We start from the raw sequence: 26138 nt of genomic DNA, 5'->3' as shown, positions 1-26138 counted from the left end.
ATGGTCTCGATCTCCTGACCTCGTGATCCGCCCGTCTCGGCCTCCCAGAGTGCTGGGATTACAGGCTTGAGCCACCGTGCCCGGCCGGATGGGGGAGATTGAGAGAAGGTATGAAAAATGAATCACGGTCTTCCACATCCACAACATGGTAGACTAGATATTGGGAAAGCCCTCCCATCGTAAAACACTTAAAATGCTAGTTTAAAATATATTTTAATGACTTAAGATCAATATATGGCTATGCTGTCAAGAAAGTAAGGAAAATCCTTCCAGGCCAAAGATGAATCAAAGGTGTCTTTCAGTGCTCACTTAGCTCTCTGGATTCAAGCTTTTCTTCATCTCCTAAATCCCAGAGAAAGCCTAGAAACCAGAAGAGAAATAATGTCTTAACGAAAGGCTAAACTAGAGAAAAAAATCTCAATAAAAGATACCAAGTCATGCCTGTAATCCCAGCACTTCAGGAGGCTGAGGAGGGCAGGTCACTTGAAGTCAGAAGTTTGATACCAGCCTGGTCAACATGGTAAAACCCTGTCTCTCCTAAAAATACAAAAATTACCTGGGCGTGCTGGTGGGCATCTGTAATCCCAGCTACTTAGGAGGCTGAGGCAGGAGAATTGCTCGAACCCAGGAGGCAGAGGCTGGGTGCCTGTGTGACGGAGTGAGACTCTGTTGCAGAAAAAAAAAAGATAACAAGGAAAGATACCTCTCTAAGCCTTGATTATGAATGATGGAGGAGGTTGTATCTCCTGAGAATCTGTAATTTGGAGCTCCAAATTACCAAATTTCATCAGAGTGGTCTGAAGAATCCCAAGCTAAAAATTTAGTTTAGAGTGGTCTTGGGCGTCAACAGAAGCAATAAATAGCAGAATTAGACATGCAAAGATTGTAGATACTAGAACTAACAGATCTAAAAAACAAGTATATATGGTATGTTTAAAGAAAACAAAAGAGTGAATTAAGAGCATGAGTAGGGTGACTTTCAGAGGTATCCAAGAAATTTTGAAAGGGATTCAGATAGAACTTATATAAAGAAAATAGAAAATACTTAAAATAAAAATTCAGTATATGAGATGCATTAAGTAACACATTAAGTATAATTGAAGAGGGAATTCAAAAATTAGAAATGAAAAAATCAGGGGAGACTGGGGACAAGGTTTGGGGAAATGTTGATCAAAGGATACAAAATTTCAATTAGGAGGAATAGGTTCAGGAGATCTATTGTACAACACAATGACTATAATAATAACAATGTATTATATTTTTGAAAACCACTAAGAGAGTAGATTTTAAGTGTTCTCACCACAAAAAGTCTAAGTACGTGAGGTAATACATATGTAACTTAGCTCTATTGAACCATTCTACAATGTACATATTTCAAAACATTGTTTTGTACATGATAAACACATACAATTTTTATTTGTCAAGTAAGTAAATACATTTCAAAAAAGAAAAGAAATTATCTGGAATTAATCACAGAAAAAAATCAGAGGTTAAAAGTAAAGAAAAATTAAGAGACGTGGAGAATAGGATGAGAAGTTCAATGCAAACCTAACTAGAGTTCCAGAATAGAGAACAGAAACAATGAGAAAAAATTTTTAAAGCAACAGAGCTTAACAATTTTCTATAATTGATGGGAGCCATAAATCTTCAGATTCAGGAAGCAAAATAAATCCCAAGAATGATAAATTAAAAGGAAATTCACAAGTACACAAGAATAGTCAAACTGAGTAAGATCCAAGTTAATGAAAAAGTCCTAAAGGCATTCAGAAAGAATGATTACCTACTAAGGAACATTTATTAGAGCAACAGCTGATCTTTTCAACAGCAATGATGAAGCGAGAGACTGCAGAATTGTGTCTTTAAAGTACTGAGAGGAAATAACTATTTTTTTGGAAAAATTATTTTTCTTGGATAAATTATTTTTCTTGGATAAATTATTTTTCAAGAAAGAAGGAAAAATAAAGATGTTATCCAACAAAAAATTAGAGTTAACTATGAGCAGATCTTCAATAAAGGAATTTCTAAAAAATATACTTTAGGAAGAAGGAAAAGAATCCGGGACAAAAGGTCTGGAGTGCAAGAAGGAATAGTGAGCAAAGAATATGGCACATATGGATAAATCTAAACAGTTTATAAATAAATGGTATTAATGCCAACTTGGGTGATTTAAAAAACAAGATGGAGCCAAAATATTGGACATTAAAAGCTTATAACTTGTTAGGAAGGATAATCAGAGTTAAAACATTCTTAGGTATTTTATTGCTGAGGGTAAGTAAAATATTAACCTTGAGTAAGCAGATTCTTCCCCTATCAAGCCACCAGATGAGAATGCAGCCTGGCCAATACCTTGATTGCTGCCTGTGATACTCTAAGCACAGGATCCAGCTAAGCCATATTCAGACTGGCAATCCACAGAACTGTGAGATAATAAATGTGTATTGTTTTATGCTGCTAAGTTTGTCATGCAGCAATAGAAAAATGGATACAATTTGTTTAATGTCTGTCTCCTCCATTAGACTCTGAGGTCTGGGATGAGGTCTGTCTTGTACGATTGATTTACTAACATCTGACACAATGCCTGGCCCCTGGTTTATGGTCAATAAGTATATGATGATTGACTAAATGAATGTAAATTAATGAAAAAGGAGGCAATCAGGACTAGGTTTGAACCCTTCCTTTGTTGCCTTGTATTCATATTTTGAATTGCTGTACTATTTATTTGTTTATTTATTTTGAGATGGAGTCTTGCTATGTTGCCCAGGCTGGAGTGCAGTGGTGCAATCTTGGCTCGCTGCAACCTCCACCTCACGGGTTCAAGTGATTCTCCTGCCTCAGCCTCCTTGTCATACTTTAAAGAATCACTGGTATTCTTATGAGAAAGGGTCATAACTCCTATACTATCATTGGAGACAATGAAACACAAAGAGTTTTGGCATATTGCTCTCCCCAAGTGAACAGTTGAAGAATTTCTTATGCCTGGGATTGAGGAAACTGGACTTAAGAAGTCTCGGTCTTTTGCTGTCACTCTAGCTCATGGGCAAAAATTGGTCTGTAGGTTCTAAGTTAAGATACAGGCAGAGAGAAGCATGCAAAGGCATTATAGTAAGATTGTGCAGAGAATTTCCAGAACTGAAATTATATATGTACTTGTCTTTTTAGCACCCTGAAGCGGGCCCTTGAAGTCTTCAAACAGCGTAAGTGATTTTTAAAAAAATATGTATTCACTGCCCTTGACAACCCCTTTTTAAAAAATATATATTCACTACCCTTGACAAACCCTGTGTCTGTTGTCAAAGGTGTGTTCTAATTTGAACAGCAGTTTCATAGTGGGTGAAAAAAAATTAGAGCAACTCCTAAGGTGAGACAAAGCGCTGCAGGCTCGAAATGAACTGGAGAACCTGCACACCTGCACATCCTGATGTGTGTTTGCCTTACTCAGAGCCGTGCTTCTCACACTTGCATTAGCATCAGAATCACCTGGAGGGCTTGTTATTGACACAGATTCCTGAGACCCATCCCCAGGGTTTCCAATTCAGGAAGTCTGGAGTGGGGCCTGGGAGTCTGAGTGTCTCTCGTGTTCCCAAGTGTTGCTGAGGCCACTGGTCCAGGGACCATGCTGGGAGAATGGTTGCCTCAGAGAATTGTCTATACTTCTTGGTTCTAAGACGGAGACACTGTCATCCAAGTGCTCCTCCACACCCACACCTGCCTCAGCCAGACTGTCTACCAACCTAACCCCTGGTATGTTCTTATGCTTAGTCTGGCTTCCTTCTCCCAGAGCCACCTCTGCAGGGCTTCAGACTTTGGGACTGTGTTATGAGTGTCTTGCCATTTCTCCCAGATCACCAGACATTTGTATCCGGAATAAAGTTAACTACAGTAAGCATCGAAGGAAATATTGTTACTATTCCCTCACCTCTTACTCTAATCTGCCTGTGACCCCACCACTCACCTGGAACTGCCCTCTCCAAGGACACCAGCAACCTTTGGGTCACTAAGTTTAGGGGACAATTTTGGGCTTCTTCTAGCTTGACTCTTCAACAGCATTCAGCACTGTTGTGCATTTCTTTCTTCTGGAAACCAGCATCCCTCTGACCCCCTTGGATTTTTCCTGCTTCTCTGGCTACTTCTCTATTCCTTTCTATATTGCAGGTCCTCAGAGCTTGGTCCTAGCCCTTCTCTTTTCAGTCTGCCTAGAAAAACATCCTCATCCCTGACACCAGCTATCATCTTTTCATAAAGAATGTACAGTTCTATATTTTCAGTCCCGAACTCTCTAAGGACCAGAACTTACATCCTGTTGCGTACTTAATGTTTATTCTTGGGTGTTTCAAAGGCACCTTAAATTCAAAATATTTGCCGCTGAACTCATGATCTTACAGGCTGATTGCCTAAGGAAGTTTGAGATCTGTTTATTCTTATTTTTTTAAAGTCAGGGCATCACTCTATCATCCAGGCTGGAGTGCTGCACAGTCACAGCTCACTGCAGCCTCACACTCCCAGGGTTAAGCGATCCTCCAGCCTCAGCCTCATGAGTAGCTGGGACCACAGGCATGCACCATTACGTCTGGCTAATTTTTTACTTTTCATAAAGATGGGGTCTCATTATGTTGCCCAAACTGGTCTTGAACTCCTGGGCTCAAGTGATCGTCCCACCTTGGCCTCCCAAAGTGCTGAGATTACAGGTGTGAGACACTGTACTCAGTCATTGAGATCTGTGTTTTACAACCTGTTGTTTCCTTAAAAATTCTTATTTATTTATTGTTTCCTTCCCAGGGTCAGGATGCTATGTCCTAAAAAAGATCTCTTTTGGCCCAGTGCGTTGGCTCACACATGTAATCTTAGCGCTTTGGGAGGCCAAAGCGGGCAGATCACCTGAGGTCAGGAGTTCAAGACTAGCCTGGCCAACATGGCAAAACTCCATCTCTACTAAAAATACAAAAGTTAGCCAGGCATGTTGGCATGTGCCTGTAGTCCCAGCTACTCCAGAGGCTGAGGCACGAGAATCACTTGAACCTGGGAGGCAGAGGTTGTAGTGAGCAGAGATCTTGCCACTGTACCCCAGCATGGGTGACAGAGTGAGACTGTTTAAAAAAAAAAAAATCCCTTCTTCAGCCTCTCCTTCAGCGTCTTAAGAGGAGAACCCAGTGGGAGGTAGTTCCCTCATGTTTGAATTTATTTTCTTGTTTGGAATGGAGCATTCTAATTTTATCATACTTCTTGAGAGTGGTAAAGGCTAATTTAGAAAGGAAATAGAAAGTCTTTGGAAACACCAATGTCACAATTGTCAGAGTTCATCTCTGTTGGGGTGAAGTTCTATTTCCCTTCATCTTTTTGAGGCTAAGGAGTCATTTTCTTCCTGTGTTGGTCGTCTTTGCTTTTCTTGGTATGAGAAATTATTATTTATTGGTATGAGTCTGGAGTGGAAATGGAAGACATAAGTCATAGTGTCCTCAGCATCCTTTCTTAATTTCTCAGTTCTCATTTCCACTTGGTGGCCTTTGGTTATAACTGCAACTTGGAATTCAGCCAACAGATTTTTATTTAGTTCCTATTATTCTAATGTGATGACAAGCAGAAGTTGGGCAATCCAGGGTGAGACCCTGGCACTGTGGTTTTCAAGGGGTCCTATCCAGTTCTAATATTCTTCAGGCCTGTTACTCAGAACCTGCCTCTACAGCTTTCTGTTTTTCAGAATACCTGGCCCTTCCAAGCTAAGGATTTTAACACAGCATAGTATGTTTAATGCATGCCTAAAGTGTTTCTGTAGCTCACTGAGTAGTTCTAGACGTTTGTAAATGTTAGCTCAATATTCATTTTAACTTTTTCATAGAAGGTGTCTTCTTCCCTCTGTAACTTGTCAGTGAATACATTTCTCAAGGTAGAGACAATATCTTTTCAGGTCTCTTATATGCACTGTAAGGCCAAGTATGGTGTGGCCCAAGGTCAAACCTCAGCATAGGCTGGGTCTCCTAAAAATTTTTTTTGCCTTTACTTTACTTGTTTTCTTTTTCTAAAAAAAAAATAAGTTTTATTTTCTTATTAAAATAATATATATATTTATCTTAAAAATTCAAACGAGACAACTAGCTGCAAAGAAGATAGTAAGCACTGGAATTTTCACTTCTCAGTGATTGTCTCCAGACAGTTTAATGCAATTAAACATATATATGTATAGTATATATGTATTTATTCATATACATAAATAGTATTATACCATGGCAGTGATCCACAATTTCTGGGATAGGGCCAGATATGTTTTTATATTGTTTTTAAAATGAAAATGATCATTTTAAAATCATGCTAGTAGTTTGGTATATATCTTTCCAGATCTTTCTCTGTGCATTTACAACTCTCTCTCTCTTTTTTTTTTTTTCTTTTTTTTGGAGACAGAATCCTGCTCTGTCACCAGGCTGGAGTGCAGTGGCGCAATCTCAGCTAACTGCAACCTCTGCCTTCCAGGTTCACGCCATTCTCCTGCATCAGCCTCCTGAGTACCTGGGACTACAGGCGCCCGTCACCATGCCTGGCTGATTTTTTGTATTTTTAGTAGAGACAGGGTTTCACCATGTTGGCCAGGATGGTCTCAATCATTTGACCTCGTGATCTGCCCACATTGGCCTCCCAAAAGTGCTGAGATTACAGATGTGAGCCACCGTGCCCGGCCAACTCTCTCTCCTTTAATTGTAGATGCACATATATATATAGACATGAATGAGTTTTTATGCTGTTATACTATACATATCTCTCTATAGTTTGCTTTTTTACTTAACAATGTATCATAGACAACTTTTCATTTCAATTCATATAGATCTGCCCCATTCTTTTACATTTAAAAAATTTTGTTTCTAAAAAATGCCAAATTTCCTCCAGAAAGGTTGTGCTGTTTTTTTTTTTCCAACAATGATGTTTCGTTCCATGCTTGCCAATATCAAGAATTTTTGTGCTTTAAAAATTTTGCCCAATTGAAAGGCTTGCATTTTAAAGTTCTGCATTTTTTTTTCAATAATTTTAAGGCTGGGTATATTTCCAAATGTTTATTGGCCATTTAGCCACTCTTTTTTGAATTTCATGTTCTTTAACTGGTTTTTAAATACTGGAATATGTATTTTTCTTTTGATTTGTGGAAGCTCTTTGGATATAACTATTTGCTCTTTGTTATGTAAATTGCAAATATGTTTCCAGTTTGTCATATATCTTTTAACCTTCTTCAAGGTTGTTTTGATACCCACAAGTTTAAATTTTTTTCTTATCTCAATCTGACCATCTTTCAGTCTTTCTAGCTTTATCTTTTTAGCTTTAATGCCATGCTTTGATTTGTTTTCTTAGAACAAGTATTTGTTCATTTCTATTACAAAGGCAGGCCATGCTCCTTGTAAAGATCTTAAAAAATTAGGGGAAAAATCACAAATAATCTTTCTACCCAGAGATAACTATTGGTAACCAAAATTTTGGCATATGACCTTTCTTATAAATGTTCAGGCTCATGAGACATTAGAGATAGAAGGAACCTTAGAGGTCATCTACAGAGAATAAAGAATCAAATTTGAAATTGTGGTGGCTTTGGTAATGTCTCCTAGGATGTAACCTTCATGAAATGGGATTTTGGCTGCTTTTCTCCCTAGTCCCAGGCACCCTAGGTTAGTAACAGTTAGTGGTAGGAGGCAAAGCCAAAGATTTTCTAGCTTTGACCTTGGTGGCCAGGGCAATGCTGGATGTATGGAGAGTTCAATAAATGTTGGTGACCAAATGAAGTGATGTTGATTTTACCACTTACTCCAGTATTTTGTATATACATATTTATTTTGTATGATTTTATATATTTTAATTCAGACATATGTAGACCTTGATTTTTTAAAATTCTTTTTTGCAGAAGTAGACAGTGTGGCACAATGTCATATTCAGCTTGCACAGAGTTTAAGAGAAGAGGCCAGGAAGATGGAAGAATTCAGGGAAAAGCAAAAACTACAACGGAAAAAGGTTGGATTTGCATATGTGTTAAGGTGTTTCCTTTCCTCCTGTAGAAAACTACTGGCTTGTTTGTTTGTTATACTCCTCAGCTCAGCTCCTACCATCATACAATCATGACCTGAGACTACTTATTGGAGTCCCCACGTGGGGACTCAATCCAGATGGGTATATGCATTTCTACACCCCAGGCCAGTTGTCCTTTTTTAAAGTTCATGTAGGATTCAGGGGTCCAGCTTGCATTCCTCTTCTTTTCAGGTCTGCTGCCACTATTCAGACTATGAATGGAAAGGGGAAACCCTCTGACTTCAATAGAATCTAGTACATCCCAGCTGGAGGGCTCCCAAACCACACTCCTCATCCTGGACAAGGCAATAGGGGAAGGGAGAAGTAGTGGAAGAGTCCCGCTCCCCCTGAAGACCATAGTGTAGTCCAACTATTCTACTGTACAAATGGGAAAACTGAAGGCCTGGGAACTCCAAGTCCTTTTGTCTTCAAAGCAGCTATACATAGGTTCTTTTTCATTCATGAGATTTACTCTGACCAACTACATGGAAGAAGACAAGGGTGAACAAGAGTTAATAAAAATGACAAATGTTTGGGATCAAGAAAAGAAGTCCAGGTTTATATCAAAGTGTTAGTTAGACTAGACCAGCCACAACTCTATTCTTTTCTATTTTGCTCCTGAAAGACTGGATATTCAGGCTGATCCTGCAGCCATGTAGGGTCCTTACAGAATTTTTTTCTGTGTCTGGTTTTCAAGACTGGAACCTGGGCCTCAAATGGGAGACAAGCTCTTCTCTATCTGGCACCCAAAAATGTCTACCCAGGTCTCCCGGCACAGCTATGCGTGACTTTTGGTGACCTCTTTCACCCTTCCTGGGGGTCCCTTTGAAAACCTTTCCTTATCCTGGGCCTGAGCTTGCTGTCTACAATGAGCATATCCGATAAATAGCCAGCTGTTAAGGCTGATTCTACCCTGACCTCAGTCTCAGCAACTTTGCCTGTGGCTCTAAGTTGCAGTCTAGGTCCAGCTTCCCTGGCGGCCACTGGCCTCTATTGTGGGAGGCAGCATCCTAAGAACCTGCCTACCTTACCCCTATTGCTGTTTCACCAGCTGCCTTTAGCACACTACTGCCTCTTCCATCTCACACCTGTACTTGTGCTGTGCCTTTTACCAGGAAGGAAGGGTAGAAATGAACATGGGAACACCCTGTCAGGTGCTTTGACATATTCTCTCAAGCTTGATGTATCAGGTTTGAGGAGTGCCTCTGAAAAAAAGGCTCTGAAGCCTTTTTCAGAGCAGAAATAGCATGTATATTAAACCCATTGGATGGTCAGACCCTTTTGGCTGACATAGCCAGGACTGCTCACCCCTCTAGGGGAATTACAATTTTTCGGAATCAAAAATGCCTTAGACAACCAGAGTCTATGCACACTTGATTTCCCCTCAGAGGAGAGGAGAATCATTTCCTTGCATGTTTTCAGTGCCCTTGGTAGCCCTAGTCCTTTCAGGGAGAGTTTTGTTAATTTTGCAAGGTTTTTGAAACTTCCTCATCCTAATAAGCTACACAGACCAAATTATTTTAAGCTAGACCTGAACTCTGCTCTGAACTGTGTTAAACAATTGTATAAGTCACCTGTGCTCAGTCCCCTGCCACCCTCTAAGTTCCCTTTATTCTGTGTGCTCTCTACAGTGGGAAAATGCCTTCAAAGCTAGCTTTCTTTGAGAAGTCCAAATTTTATTAATAAAATTGTAATTACTTCTGTCAAAATGAACTCTGGGTTTTACCACTTCCGTATTTAGCTAGTTTTTTTTTTTTTTTTTTAAACATAAAACTTTGGGAGAAAATGTGCCAACGCTAACTTCTCATTTTTCACTGGTCGGATGCACGCTTTGGTCTTTCACTTCTTGGAAATTAAGCCATTTCCACTGAAGGAAAGCCATCAGTTGGTTTCTTTCAGTAAATGGGGGCGCAGGAGGTGCAGGTCCTGGAAGGGCTGGCCAGAACTTCGTGGTGTGCTCCCTTGCAGCTAATGTTTTATGAAGGTGGTGACCAAGACGTACACGGTCATCCTTCTCTCACTAAGCATGAGAGCAGGGCCAGACAGATGGATGTGACCCAGGAATCATGGTAAAGCGTGATGTGCCTTACATGATGCAGGGGAGGAGGAAGGCGCCATCTGAACACACAGTGGAAACACGTAATGTCATCTGGAGGCTTGGGAAGGCCTCCTGGAAGAAGGACATTGATGCTAAAACCACTGGGGTGAAAGGCTATATAGAGGAGTGAGACACTCACCCCAGGGGGTTGGCAGGGTAGGAGCCATTCTCAGCGGTCTTGACACTTGAGGGTCATGAGGTTTCTTCCCCAGTCCATAACTGTCTGTAGCATGACAATGACAACACATGATCAGACACTCTGTCCTCTGGTGCCCACATGGTTTTATCACCTCAGTTGAGATTGGGATGGTCATGGGAGAGTTTTGTGCTGCCTGTGTGGAGAGCCATCTCCAAAGAAAGGAACCTCTGTGGTTACAGAGGCGATGCTTCCAGTTTCTAGAATACAGCTTAAGGCTGGGCACGGTGGCTCATGACTGTAATCCCAGCACTTTGCCAAGGTGGGCGGATCACTTGAGGTCAGAAGTTTGAAACCAGACTGGCCAACATGGCAAAACCCCGTCTCTACTAAAAATACGAAAATTAGCCAAGTGTGGTGGCTCATGCCTGTAATCCCAGCTACTCGGGAAGCTGAGGCAGGAGAATCGCTTGAAACTGGGGTGGGGGGTGGGCAGAGATCACGCCACTGCACTCCAGCCTGGGCAACAGAGTGACACTCTGTCTCAAAAAAACAGAAAAAAAAAATGAAAAATAGAATACAGTTTGAGTGTGAGTAGAGAGAAAAATGGGCCATGAAGCAGCTATTCCAATAGTTTCTCTCAGTGTTGTAGGGCCACTTGCAAATCTCTTCATCCTTTCCCCTGTCTTGCTTTTCCCCATCCTGTGACAGAGTTGGTTGTGTTTTTGCATTCCTTTGTGTTATCAGTAATAAAACCCAATCATATTTCCATTGGATTTGGTCTGAGCAGAAAGTCTGAGTCTCAGAAGAGACACTGCCCTGAGGAGCTCGGAAAGGGCACCTTTGGCTTACTGGGGTCACCACAAATAAGTCACCCTATAAGTGAATATGGACGTAAGGACACGTAAATCCAGGTAGTGTAGCAGACAGAGCTGGACCTGATGTCTCTGACACTAACTCACGAGTGACCTTGAGCAAAGCATCTCACCTCTTGGGCTCCAGGGTCCACGCCTGTTAGGTTAGGGAGGTGGAGGGATGCTTTCTAGATTCCTGCCAAGTTTCAAAGGCCAGGAATCCATGAAGGAAGAGAGAGGAGTGATAGGAGGTGAACAGGCTTGGCTGGTGGTGGAATGTTGCAGCCACCTGAGAGGTGTTTGAAGCCGGGGTTATGGAGAACTTACAGGTAAGGTGGCCTAGCTGGGGCCACAAAATATAATATAGTAGCAGCTCCCAACTGTAAGAGTGGCCATATGTGTATTCAGACTAGAAAAGACCTTGGAACAGACCAGCGTTACTAACTGATCTGCTCTGTGTAGCCTGAGAAAATCGGTAAACATTATTAAATAAATAAACCCAGCTTCTCCTCCTGGCAGAGGGACACAGTCATGCATGTGGACGGCAGGTTCCTGACTGCAGTGGCAGGGATCTGCCATGTGACTTTTCATGCTGGGCTCCTCTTGGAACCTTGTCTATTCTCTATGTCTCTGCTGTCTTCGCCATTAGCAGGCGAATGGCCAGCACCTGGCAGCTGACTTTCACGTGGGCTGGAAGATGACTGCTGGATTCTCTGAGGGCTCATTTGAAGCTCCTCCAAGGGAATTTCATGTACTCCACAAAGCTCATATTTGAAGTGAGACCATTCCCAATATTCCATTCAGGTATCTTCAAAATTCTTCGAACAATGTTTGTGTGTTATAGTAGCAGACAAAAACTTAAGTTTTGTGTGTCTGGAATGAACTACATTTGAATTGTATTTTGAATATTATTTGGCACAGTGTTAGTGTCATTGCTCATTTTGAATTATTGCATCTTTTCGTTGCTTACAGCTTGGTTTTATAGAGCTATCATAAGGATAATGATAGTCTAGAGTAACAGTGAGAAACAAGGGCACTGGGGTCAGGGCTCCTGGGTTCAAATTTCAATTCTGTTACTTGCTGACTGTGTTACTTTGGGGTATGTTAATTAACTTCAGTACCATCAGGAAAATGGGAGTGATAGTACTCACATAGCTGTGATGCATGAAAACTGCTTAGCATGTAAGTGCTTGATAAATGGAAGCTACTACAATTATGTCTGGGAGGTACATCTTTATTATTAACACCATTATTTTCGATAACTAGTATTAACAGCACAGCCACAATAAAGGATTTACTCCCAGCGAGGCATTTACCTCACTTGGATGGGATATAAAAAGTAGCAGGGCTGGGCGCGATGGCTCACGCCTGTAATCCCAGCACTTTGGGAGGACAAGCCAGGTGGATCACCCGAGGTCAGGAATTCGAGACCAGCCTGGCCAACATGGTGAAATCCCATCTCTACTAAAAGTACAAAAATTAGCCAGGTGTGGTGGTGCAGGCCTGTAATCTGAGCTACTCTGGAGGCTGAGGCAGGAGAATTGCTTGAACCCAGGAGGCAGAGGTTGCAGTCAGATGAAATCATGCCACTATACTCCAGCCTGGGCGACAGAGCGAGACTCTGTCTTAAAAATAAAATAAAATAAAATAAGAAATAAAAAAATAAAATAAAAGAGTAACAGAACAGTTTCTTTTCGTTATCTTACAAACTCTTTTTTCCTTCATACTGACCGGGCGCCCTGATGGTCATGGATGTGTCACTGATGGGCTGCAGAAGTGATACAAGTACCGAATTTAACTGTGCTGATGTATACTTAAAGAATAGAGACCTCCTTTAAAATATAAATGACACTTTAAGAGAAGTTTTAAAATTCCTTTTTGAAACCAAAGTTCCTTGATTCCAGATTTTACCAAAGAGACTGCTCTGAGTTGATCAGTGACTCTCCACGGTGTCTGAGGGTTCAGGCTTTGGTGTTTGCCTGTACAAGTTCAAAGATGGGCCCCGTTATTAGCTGGGAATAAGACCTTGGGCAAAATGTTTGGTCTCTCTTTTCTGAAGATTGTGAGATGTGGGTAATCATTTTGAACACTTAACCCTCAAGATAAACTGCTGTTGATAATGATTTCTGTTTTTATTAATGATTTCTGTTTTTATTAATAGTGCTTATGATCTCTTTACAGACAGAGCTTATAATGGATGCCGTCCATAAACAAAAGAGCTTACAATTCAAGAAAACCATGGATGTGAGTCACATTTTATTGTCTTTTTTGGGATAATGGTGACATTTTCTGAAATCCTGTGCTGTGTATGAACATATTCCTACTCAAATAACGTTTCAAAAATGTTATTATTGATTAGTGTGGTGTTTTAGGGAAAACAACCTGAAATGCTTTGGGTTTTCTTTTTTGTTGTTGTTGTACATGTTATTACATTACCCAGAGGTTAAGCTCAGTACCCAGTAGTTATCTTTTTTGCTCCTCTTCTTCCTCTCACTCTCCCTCTCAAGTAGACGCCAGTGTCTGTTATTTCCTTCTTTATATTCAAAGTTCTTATCATTTAGCTCCCACTTATAAGTGAGAACATGTGGTATTTGGTTTTCTGTTCCTGCATTAGTTTGCTAAGGACAATAGCACCCGGTTCTATCCATGTTTCCTCAAAAGACACGATTTCATTCTTTTTTATGGTTGCATAGTATTACATGGTGTGTATGTACCACATACTCTTTATCCAATCTGTCATTGATGGGCATTTAGGTTGATTCTGTGCCTTTGCTATTATGAATCTTGCTGCAGTGAACATTCACGTGCGTGTGTCTTTAGGGTAGAATGCTTTATATTCCTCTGGGTATATACCCAGTAATGGGATTGCTGGGTCAAATGGTAGTTCTGCTTTTAGTTCTTTGAGGAATCTCCATACTGCTTTCCATAATGGTTGAACTAATTTATACTCCCACCAACAGTGTATAAGGTTTTTGTTTTTTTAAGGCCTTGGAAAGATTGAAAGTGACACTGATAGTGGAAATGCAACGGGGTTATCTTTCTGGTAACCCGAGAAAATATAGCAAGTCAGTTAAAATATTTTAGGCAAATATATAAAAACATATATAGTGTACAATACCCTTTATCTTGTTGAATTTGCAATTTACCCTGTTACTATTTTGAATCTTGATTGCTTACTATTTTATTGAGTGATCCCTTTCTGTTTTAAGATATCTGAAGATTATAAAAACCTTTCCTTGAAGTAATTTGTTTATAAATTGCTTGGTAAGATAGAGATTAGACAAGTTGCTAGAAATCTCTCTCTAGCTTTTATGAATCTGTTGACTCTGGATACAACAAACTCTGTTATTAGAACATGTATGACTCCATCTTTATACAGAAGTATCATCATGATACTCTATGAGTAGGACATAACAGGGAAGTGTTACCAGGTTGATAACATATGCAATCTGTTCTGCTGCATTCTTTTTCTCTTTGATGCAGAAATCCCTCAAAAATAATTGATAAATAGGGAATGATATCAGTATAATACAGAAATAGTGTTGGTTGATAGATGATTTTTCCCAGACCTTTATATTTTAAGCAATCTGGGGCAAGCTTTTCTATAATTAAAGAGAAAGGCTTATCCAAATATAACTTTCTGGTTAGGTACAGTGGCTCACGCCTGTAATCCTAGCACTTTGGGAGGCCGAGGTAGGTGGATCACCTGAGGTCAGGAGTTCAAGACCAGCCTGGCCAGCATGGCAAAACCCCGACTCTACTAAAAATACAAAAAAAAAAAAAAATTAGCCAGGTGTGGTGGTGTGTGCCTGTAATCCCAGCTACTTGGGAGGTTGAGGCAGGAGAATTGCTTGAACCCAGGAGGCAGAGGTTGCGGTGAGCCGAGATCACACCATTGCACACTCCAGCCTGGGCAACAAGAGTGAAACTCTGTTTCAAAAAAACAAAACAAAACAAAACAAAAACAACTCTGAAAGGTGGGGAGAAGAAGGCACACTGGCTAGTGACCTTGGACTCAAAGAGCAACCTGACAAGGAGTTCCCTGGGCTTTCTTTTTGCCTCATTTGTCGCAGGCTGAGTGCCAAAGAAGCAGGCATCCCAGAAATGCCAATGATCATACACCAAAATAATAATAATAATAATAATAATTTTTAAAAAAAGCTCCAAGAAAAGCCTGTTCTCTCCAGCCAAAAGACCAGAAAAGGGGCAGCCTAGCAGGACAGAAACTTTAGAAAATAACCATTGTACTGTAGCCAAACACCACATAAAAAAAACTGGGGCCCCACCTCCACACATCAGCAAAGGCCAAGTGGAGAGTCTAAATTTCCACCACACCAGGCTGTAGAGAGCACCCAACTCCTCAGCCAAGGTGGCATCAGAGAACAAATAGGGAACCAGGACTTTCACTCCCACCAGGAGGTAACAGAGCCTTCTCTACACAGTATCAGTGGGAACCACGTGGGGAACCCTGATTCCACCTGCACCAGGAAATAATGACATACACCCTCTCCCTGCTGGGATGTTGTCCAAGGAGGTCTAATGGAGAGTGAGAACTTTAACCACTTTCCAGCAGTAACTAGGTCACACACACTCTGTGGTGTCAGTGGAGACCAAGGAGGGGAAACCTGGACTTTCACACTCACGTGGCAGTAATGAGATGATGCCTCACCTTCCCCTGCTGGAGTGGTGTCCAGAGGAAGCTAGCTAAAATAGAAGCCTTAAATAAAATCCACAGTCTTGTAACGTAATACCAAAAATACCCCCAAATCAATCAAATATCACTCTTCAAACCAGAAAGATACGAAACTGCTGAAAAAAAAGACCATCAATAGATGATGCCAAGATCTAGATAACAGAGATGTTGGAATTATGCGACAAAGATTTTACAGCATTCATTATAAAAATATTCAGCAAGCAATTACAAAGGCACTTTTTTTGAGATGGGGAGTCTCACAATGTTACCCAGGCTGGCCTTGAATTTCTGGACCCAAATGATTCTCCCACCTCAGCCTCCTGAGTAGCTGGAATTATAGGCATGTGCCACTACACCTGATTCACACTTGAAACAAATGAAAGAAACAAAGAAAGGGCTGGCAAAGAAATAGAAAAGCTCAGCAAAGAAATGGAAGATATAAAGAAGAATCAAATGGAAATTTTAGAACTGAAAAACAAAATAATCAAAATTTTAGAAAACCCATTATATGGGCTTAAGAAGAGAATGGAAGAAACAGAAGAAAGAATTGGTTAACTGGAAGACAGAATAATAGAAATTACCAGACATGAACAACAGAGAGAAAATAAGCTGAAAAAAATTAACAGAGCCTCAGGGACTTTTTGCACTGTAAGAAAAGATCTAACACTAATGTGTCTGTGATACGAGAAGGCGAGGAGAAGGAAGGTGGGCTGAAAAAGCCCAGCTTTAAGTCATTATTTGAAGAAATAATGGCTGAAAAATTTCTAAATTTAGCAAAAGACATAAACCTACATATCCAAGAGGCTGATTAAACTGTAAACAAGAAAAACCCAAAGAAATCCATACCAAGACATATAGTTGAACTTCTGAAAACTAAATGAGAGAGAAATGACACCTTAACTAAAAGGGAAAACCAATGACAGCAGATTTCCTATTAGAAACCATGGAGACCATGAAGAAGTGGCCCAACATATCGCATATGCTGAAAGAAAAGAACTGTTAAGACATAACCCTATATCCAGTGAAAATATCTTCTAAAATGAAGGGGATGATAGCATGATATGGTGATTATAGTCAATAATCACTTAATTGCATATTTTTAAATAACTTAAAGAATGTAATTGGATTGTTTGTAACTAAAAGGATAAATGCTTGAGGGGATAGATGCCCCATTCTCCATGATGTGCTTATTTCACATTGCAGGCCTGTATCAAAACATTTCATATACCCCATAAGTATATAAACCTGCTATGTACCCACAAAAATGTTTTTAAATTAAAAAAATAATGAAAGGGAGACAGAAAATAGAATGGGGAAAGGGCTGCTAAGGACTGGGGAAAGAAGAAGTTGAGATGTTATTGTTTTTTTTTTTTTTTTGAGACGGAGTCTCGCTCTGCCGCCCAGGCTGGAGTGCTGTGGCCGGATCTCAGCTCACTGCAAACTCTGCCTCCGGGGTTCACGCCATTCTCCTGCCTCAGCCTCCCGAGTAGCTGGGACTACAGGCGACCGCCACCTCGCCCGGCTAATTTTTTGTATTTTTTTAGTAGAGATGGGGTTTCACCGTGTTAGCCAGGATGGTCTCGATCTCCTGACCTCGTGATCCGCCCGTCTCGGCCTCCCAAAGTGCTGGGATTACAGGCTTGAGCCACCGCGCCCGGCGGAGATGTTATTGTTTAATGGGCATAGAATTTCAGTTTTATAAGATAAAGAGAATTTTGAAGATGGATGGTGGTGATGGTTACATAACTTTATAAATGTATCTAATACCACTGAATTGAACACTTACAGTGGTTACAATGGGAGAAAATATGCAAATTATTCATCTGACAAGAGACTAATATCCAGAATATACACAAAGAACTCAAACAACTCAGCAGCAAAGAAAAAAACAAACAATTGGATTAAAAAATGGGCAATGGATCTGAGTAGACATTTCTCAAAAGAAGACATACAAATGGCAAGCAAATATATTTTGTAATGCTCAACTTCACTAATCATCAGAGAACTATAACTCAGAACCACAATGAGGTACCATCTCACTCCTGTTAGGATGGCTGTTATCAAAAAGACAAAAAATAACAAATGCTGACAAGGATTTAGAGAAAAAGGAACTCTTACACACTGTTGGTGGGAATGTAAACTAATACAGCTACTATGGAGAACAGTATGGAGATTTCTCGAAAAAACTACAAATAGAATTACTATATGATCTAGCAGTCCCACTATCAGGTATTTATCCAAAGGAAAGGAAATCAGTATATCAAAGGGTTTATTTCACTTAACATAATGTCCTTCAGGCTTATCCATGTTGCCACTGATGACAGGATTTCATTCTTTTTATAGTGGAATAGTGTTCCATTGTGTATATGTGCCTTATTTTCTTTCTTTATCTTAGTCAACCATTCTTTCTCATCATTTTTATTTATTAGCTAATGTTTGATTCACAGTTTTGTTGGTTTTCTTCCTACTTCCTGGAATTAAGATAAAGCAGCTTTGGTGTTTAAAAAAGTCTTTGCTTTCATAGTTGAAACAGAAAATTATTTTTATGATTCACTAATGAATATAGTTTGTGAACTGTTTCCATAATACCGGTGGTAATGGTAGCACATGATAGACCATGGCCTACGTTTAAACTACATAAAACAGAATTCTTTAAATAAAAAAGGAACACTGGCTGGGCGCAGTGGCTCACGCCTGTAATCCAGCACTTTGGGAGCCGAGGCGGGTGGATCACCTGAGGTCAGGAGTTCAAGACCAGCCTGGCCAAGATAGTGAAATCCTGTCTCTACTAAAAACACAAAATTTAGAGTGCTTGCCTGTAGTCCCAGCTACTAGGGAGACTGTAGTCCCAGCTACTAGGGAGACTGAGGCAGGAGAATCACTTGAACCTGGGAGTCAGAGGCTATAGTGAGCTGAGATCGCACCACTGCACTCCCGCTTGTGTGACAAAGCTAGACTCTGTCTAAATAAATAAGGAAAATGACTATCTTTAAGCAAAATAAATGATGGCATTGGTACCCTGCCCGCTGTTCACATGCTGTGGTGAATATAGAGGCTTCATTAGAATTAGAGTGAGTTGGTACCAAATAACCAAGGGATTGTATATGCATTCTGAGGATTACGAATGTTTTATAAATTTTAGACCACACGTTTTAGAGTTATGTAAATATTTTAATTGTTGTTGTTGTTATTGTTATTTTGAGATAGAGTCTCACCCTTTTGCCCAGGTTGAAGTGCAGTGGCATGATCATAGCTCACTGCAGCCTTGAACTCCTAGGCACAAGCGACCCTCCCAGCTCAGCCTCCCAAGTAGCTGGGACCCCAGGTGTGTGCCACCATGCCTAGCTAAGTTTTGTGTTTTTTGTAGAGATGGGGTTTCACCCACTTTTCCCAGGTTTGTCTTGAACTTCTGTGCTCAAGCAATCCACCCACTTAAGCCTGTCAAAGTGTTGGGATTATACGCGTGAGCCGTGGTGCCTGGCCTTAATTTTGTCTATTTCAAATTCCATCTTTCATTTCAGTCCTTTTTTTTTTTTTTTTGAGACAGAGTCTCACTGTGTTGCCCAGGCTGGAGTGCAGTGGTGTGATCTCTGATCACTGTAAGCTCCGCCTCCCGGATTCACGCCATTCTCCTGCCTCAGCCTCCTGAGTAGCTGGGACTACAGGCGCCCGCCACCAAGCCCGGCTAATTTTTTTTGTATTTTTAGTAGAGACAGGGTTTCACCGTGTTAGCCAGGATGGTCTTGATCTCCTGACCTTGTGATCCACCCGCCTCAGCCTCCCAAAGTGCTGGGATTACAGACATGAGCCACTGCGCCCGACCTCATTTCAGTCCATTTTGAAAGCTCATGTACTTTATGTTGCCAAATAGGAGTTATTACTTCCTTGATCAGGTTGCCGCTATTACATAATTTGAAAAAGGGCTAGAGAGAGAGAGTGGGCTTTCAAAGACTTAGAAAAGAAAGCATCTGCCCTCTGGGAGCCCATGGCTTAGAGACAATCAGAGGGCCCTGTCCATGCTGGACTTCCTGGGCCAAGGGGGCTGCATTTCAGGGTTACACTCTGTTCATTTGTTTTGCTTCTCTTTGTTCATAATGACAAAGGCGAAGAAGAACTATGAGCAGAAATGCCGGGACAAAGATGAGGCAGAACAGGCCGTCAGCCGGAGTGCCAACCTGGTGAACCCGAAGCAACAAGAAAAGGTACCCGGGAGGGCTGACAACCCAAAAAATCCGAGATTGACCAATATCAGGCTAAAGCCAGTTATGAATATTCATAAGAAATGAACCTGTACCCTAAACTCCTGGCAATATCTTCCTTCACGTATTGGGGTCTTCTGAACCTGAAAAACCACTGCCACATTTTTGGGGGTTGGGGGAAGAGTGATAGAAGCACGGTTATGAGGGAGGGAGTTGGGGTGATAAGAGGTTGGAGGGATTTCCCAGTTGTTTTCATTTTTCTTAAATACTCAGCTTATGCATTCTTTGTAGTGAGGTTGCCTTTTGCTTGGGTGGACTACAAATTTAATTTTGTAAAATCTAGATACAAGATTTCTGCAACGAGAGGACTGGGTGTGTCTTTAGAAAGACACTGGGTAAGATGCTTTATGGATATTTTTCAAGACTGGTAAGATTGCAGGGCACGTTGAATTACTTGCTCACGAGGGAAATGTACATAGGACTTGCACTAGACCTGGTCTCTTCATAGATACTGCTTTTCAATCTGTTTTGCCTATGGAAGCCTTGTCCAGCATTCCCAATGCTTGCTATGTTTTTTTTCTGTTTGTTTTCACAGCTTTTTGTGAAACTGGCAACTTCAAAGACTGCAGTAGAGGACTCCGGTGAGGGGCAGTTCCTACGAATGGGGGAGGGTTGCTGGTGGGGTCTATGTTATCCTAAATGTGTCCCTGAGAAAGGGAGTTTTATATACCTTAAAGAGAGAATATAAGGATATTCAGCAGGATTAGTGAGATATCAGAAGGGAAAAAGGGAGGAAGGAAGGGAGAGAGTAAGGAAGGGAGGGAGGAAAGAAGGGAGGAGAGGAAAGAAGAGGAGAGAGGAAGGGAGGGTGTATTAGAATCCCGGAAGGTGGGAGGAGGCTATGAGGCAGCCGTTTCTGGCCGCTGTCTGCTTAGATCTTGCTGCCTTACATGGGAGTAAGTGGTGATGGTGCAGTCATGTGGTAGCAGCTTTGCAATAAGGTGCTTCCTCTGATGTATTGGTAGCCCTTATCTGCTGTGAAACAGCCAAGCTGCAAGGCCTTGTTATCACTGAAATATAAGACCCAAACCAGGCGTTTGCAAAAGCTCCTAATTCCCAGAATATCTTGCCGGAAATATCCCTCGTAACTGTGGTCATGTAAGATCTTAATCTTTACATTCGAAACTAAAGTAACTTGGTGCCCCTTTAGGGCTCAAGGTAGTTCTCTTCTCTGCTCCCTTCATCAGACAATTCTGAAAATGAAAAGTGATGGGAAGTATTGAGGTGGAATTAGACAAAGAAAACTTGGCTGAGGTTTCTTATCAGCTTTCACTTCTCCTTCCTTAGAACATTCTTTCTCAATGTTTGGTCCAATGTGTAAAAAGACAGTGACACTCTGCTTCACCTGCTTCACCAAATATGATGAGGGTGAGAGATGCAATAACTCCCAGTGCTCAGAGTCCTGGGGGCCTTGTGAGCTGAGCACAACTCGGATGAGTTTCTTTTGCCATCTGAGATGAGCCTGTGGGGGTATCTGCGAGCCATCTTCCTGTCTAGTTTCTGACCCAGGTCTCTCCCTTCTGTTGCAGACAAAGCATACATGCTGCACGTCAGCACCCTGGATAAGGTCCGAGAAGAGTGGCAGAGTGAGCACATCAAGGCCTGTGAGGTACCCGTAATGGGAAGCTGCTCAGGACTGCGGGGTGGGGATGCGGGGGGTGTAACAGGAAGCTGCTCAGGACAGGGTGGGGGAAACTGGGCGAGGAATGGAGTGGGGGAGCGGGGAGGTGGAGATGGGGGGGGCAGGGACCGGGTCTTCTGCCCAGAACCTGGAGAGTCTACTTTTGTAGAAATGATCTGCCCCGATTCTCATAGAGTTACAGAGCTTGAGGGCAAATTAGAAATCAGACATTTGGTAGGTTACAGTGGCCCATGCCTGTAATCCCAGCACTTTGGGAGGCTGAGGCAGGTGGATCACCTGAGGTCAGGAGTTCAAGACCACCTGGTCAACACAGTGAAACCCCATCTCTACTAAAAATACAAAAATTAGCCAGGTGTGGTGGCACATGCCTGTAATCCCAGCTACTCTAGAGGCTGAGGCACGAGAATAACTTGAACTTGGGAGGCGGAGGTTGCAGTGAGCCAAGATCGCGCCATTGCACTCCAGCCTGGGCAACAGAACAAGACTCCTCTCCAAAAAAACAAACAAACAATAAAAGAAATCAGAAATTTAAGTGAAGAATGGAAGGAACTGGAATAGTTTTCCCCAAACCTTGTCTGCTTCGTTTCCATCCTGACCATGCTGTCCAACTATTCGAAGCTTTGGTCTCATGTTGGGTTAGCACAGGCATAGAATAGCTGCATCAGTTAATGGTCGATTACGTAATTACCTTTGGAGAGCCTGGCCTGTACTCAATACGCTCTAAAGGGAATGCCGACAGCAAGTGAGCAGGCTTTGGAGGTTGGTTTGTTTGCTTTTTGTTTGTTTTGAGTCGGGGTCCCACTCTGTCACCCAGGCTGGAGTGCAGTGGCATGATCAGAGCTCACTGCAGTCTCAAACTCCTGAGCTCAAGTGAAGTAGGTGGGACTACAGGCATGCACCACCATGCCTTGTTAATTATTTATTGTTTGTTTTATTTTTAAAGAGACAGGGTCTTGCTGTGTTGCCCAGGCTGGTCTTGAGCTCCTGAGTCTCAAGCAATCCTTCCACCTTGGCCTCCTGAGTTGTCAGGGTTACAGGCGTGAGGCACCATGCAAGGCTGGAGGGTTTTTTTTTCTTTTTTTTACTCTCCTCATACCTTCAGTTTCATCACTGCTCCCCTTCTTTTGCTGCAAATGACCTCACAATTTCCAAGAGAAAATAAAAAACGTAACTTGGAAGCTTCCTTAATTTTCTGTCACCTTGCCTACACATTTTCTTCCAGTGGTTCTCAAAGTGAGGTCCTAGGACCAGTAGCATCAGCATCACCTGGGAACTTGTTAGAAATGCAGGTTCTCAGACCCACCTCAGACCTACAGAATCAGAAACTCTGGGGGTAGAGCCCAGCAATCTCTGTGCTAATAAGCCTTCCAAGTGATTCTGATGTGAATTCAAGTACGAGAATCGTTGGCAGACATGCCTGCCCCACTCCTTTTTTCTTCTTAGCATGGAAAAGGGGCTATTCCTTCCTCGTTCAAGATCTTTTTTCATCCATCTTGCCTTTCCCCACCTTCTTGGACATAGAGAACTTGTCAACTTCTGTTATCTTGCACACAGACTCAGCTCTTTCCTAGCTTTAAGACCCACCAGTTCGGCCAGGCATGGTGGCTCATGCCTATAATCCCAGCACTTTGAGAGGCCAAGGCAGGCAGATAACCTGAGGTCAAGAGTTCAAGACCAGCCTGGCCAACATAGTGAAACCAGTCTCTGCTGAAAATACAAAAATTAACTGGGTGTGGTGGCAAGCACCTGTAATCCCAGCTACTTGGGAGGCTGAGGTCGGAAAATCACTCGAGCCCGGGAGGTGGAGGTTGCAGCGAGCTGAGATCATGCCACTACACTCTAGCCTGGGCAACAGAGTTAGACTCCATCTCAAAAAAACCCCCAAAATAAAAAAAAAAAAACCCAGTAGTTCTTGCTTTCTATCTACGACCCCTACTACCCCCACCCTTCTTCACAGCCACGCTTTTTGAAGGAGCTGTCTCCAAGTCCTTGTTGTCCTGTCTGTCCCAGCCTACAGCATCTGGGATTTGCTTCCTTGCAGCTGCTGTCTTGAAGGGCACCAGCAATCCCTTGGCATGAGGGCCAGTGGGCCTTTGCAGTTTCTAATCTTATTTGACCTCTCTCTGCCATCTGATACTGTGGGTCATCATGCTTCTCCTAAAACACTGTTTTCTGCTTTACTTTAGTAACTCCACACTCTTAAGGAAAAACCTAGAATGAGGCCATTTTTAAATAAGGTTTAAAAACATGTAAAGCAGTATCATATACATTTTATGGATACATATATAATGTAAAAACTTGCATAAAGGCCAGGCACAGTGGCTCACGCCTGTAATCCCAGCACTTTCAGAGGATGACACGGGTGGATTGTTTGAGCCCAGGAGTTCAAGACCAGCCTGGGCAACACAGTGAAATTTTGTCTCTACAAAGAAATATAAAAATTAGTCAGGCATGGTGGCAGAGGCTACTTGGGACCCTGAGGCGGGAGAATTGCTTGAGCCTGCGAGTTTGAAGGTGCAGTGAGCCGTGAGCGCACCACTGCTCTCCAGCCTGGGTGACAAAGTAAGACCCTATCTCAAAACAAAACAAAATAAAACCCCCCAAAACCAAACAACAAAACAACCCCTTCCCCATAAAACAAAACAAAACAAAACAAAACAAAACAAAACAAAACACCTGCGTAAGAATGATACAATTCAGGATAATGGCTATCTGGGGAAGGAGGAAGGCGATAGAAACTGGGTAAATCACACAGGGGCTTTTACAGAATCTGAAACAAATATGGCTGAAGTTTTTGACAAAGCTGGGTAGTTGGTATGTAGGTATTTATGATACTGCTATCTGATTCTATGTGAAATATCCCATAACAAAGCTAATGTAATATTAATAAATTATTATACTATGTTATATAGACATAAAAATATTTAGAGGTGAAATAATGCATTTGTTTCAAAATACTCCAGGCAGTAGGGTAATTGGTAGAGATATAGATAAAACAGAACTGGTTGTGAGTTGATAAATGTTTAAGCTGGTGATGAGTACGTAGGGATTCATCATACTATCTATACCTCTCTACTCTTGTATATGTTTGAAGTTTTGTTTTATTTTATAATAAGTTTTAAAATGTAGCAAATTTTAAAAGGCATTCAAAATTTTATGGTTTTGAATAAAACCTATAGTATGAGATATGAAACTGAATCAGAAACTATGGAGGTAGAGCCCAGCAATCTCTATGCTAGTAAACCTTGCAAGTGATTCTGATGTGAATCCAAGTATGAGAACCACTTATAGCCATGCCTGTCCCCATCCTTTTCTCCTCATAGAGTGGCAAAGGGGCTGTGGTATATAAAAGCTATGGTATATAAAGTTCATTCATGTTAAAAATAGCTATGGTATTCAATATTTTAAAAATACACTGATATATTACATCCACTGTTGAATAGAATGCCATCTGCTTCGTAGAATAGCTTGATTTTTCTAAAGGTGATATTTGTTTATATCCAAAAAACTATCTCAGGCAGACTTTTATTTTAACCCTTTTATTAAGGAAAAACAATTAAACATACACAAAGGTAGAAGACAAGTACATGGCCTCCCATGTACTCATCAACCAACATCAACAGTTATGACCATCTTGCCAGTTAAACTCATTCATTCCAGGGTGGGAGGGGCAGCATGTTGAATCTGAGGCTCTGGCAGGCTGCTCAGGTGGAGATGATGTTAGATATTTGGAAATGTCAGTAGGAACTCAGTTAGAACATTGGTATCTGGGATCATCATTACTTTTTATCCTCAGAACTATTTCCAAGCTTGTTTGTGTTACTATATTAGGATTTGTTTGCATTCTTTGTGGTATGAGTTTATGAGCATCCTCAGTGGTGGGAAGTATTCTAAATTGTACAATAAGTTTACAGATAACTAAAGATTGACACTGTTTCTTAAGTCACAGCCAGCCAAAATGGACGGCCCTTTTCCTTGCATATTTATGTACATGTAGCTATTTTTCTGTAGGCATTTGAGGCTCAAGAATGTGAACGAATAAACTTCTTCCGGAATGCATTGTGGTTACATGTGAATCAGCTGTCACAACAATGTGTCACCAGTGATGAAGTAAGTCAGAGGCATCCACTGAGGATTGTCCTGTGCATGTTGGATACATTAGAGTAAAAGGAACTATAGATACTGATTGGTTCACTTCACCCCTGGTGAGGTAAGGTGACTTGCCTAAGGCCATACAGTGAGTTGATAGAAGGATCTAGATAACATGTAACCTGACTCCTGGCTCTTTTGCCACCATGATTTTCTCATTAAGAGATTCGTGGCTGGGAGCAGTGGTTCACACCTGTGATCCCAGAACTTTGGGAGGCTGAGGCGGGTGGATCACCCGAAGTCAGGAGTTTGAGACCAGCCTGGCCAACATGG

The 26138-nt window shown here is 41.4% G+C and overlaps 1 protein-coding gene across 1 annotated transcript in view; it reads left to right on the top strand.

Annotated features, from left to right (window-relative positions):
- PSTPIP2 (proline-serine-threonine phosphatase interacting protein 2) overlaps positions 1 to 26138 on the top strand; it is a 101769-nt gene that overhangs the window by 62409 nt on the left and 13222 nt on the right. Inside the window, exons 3-9 of the mRNA XM_011949335.1 lie at positions 3160 to 3194; positions 7874 to 7980; positions 13304 to 13366; positions 19919 to 20017; positions 20610 to 20655; positions 21604 to 21683; positions 25728 to 25826. Coding sequence (XP_011804725.1) covers positions 3160 to 3194; positions 7874 to 7980; positions 13304 to 13366; positions 19919 to 20017; positions 20610 to 20655; positions 21604 to 21683; positions 25728 to 25826 — 529 coding nt within the window. The remainder of the gene's footprint in view (positions 1 to 3159; positions 3195 to 7873; positions 7981 to 13303; positions 13367 to 19918; positions 20018 to 20609; positions 20656 to 21603; positions 21684 to 25727; positions 25827 to 26138) is intronic.

This window comes from Colobus angolensis, unplaced genomic scaffold (genome assembly GCF_000951035.1).
Source record: "Colobus angolensis palliatus isolate OR3802 unplaced genomic scaffold, Cang.pa_1.0 Scaffold299, whole genome shotgun sequence".
Taxonomy (NCBI): Eukaryota; Metazoa; Chordata; class Mammalia; order Primates; family Cercopithecidae; genus Colobus; species Colobus angolensis.
Note: the sequence above shows the minus strand (reverse complement) of the source record. Positions and strands in the feature narration are given on the sequence as shown.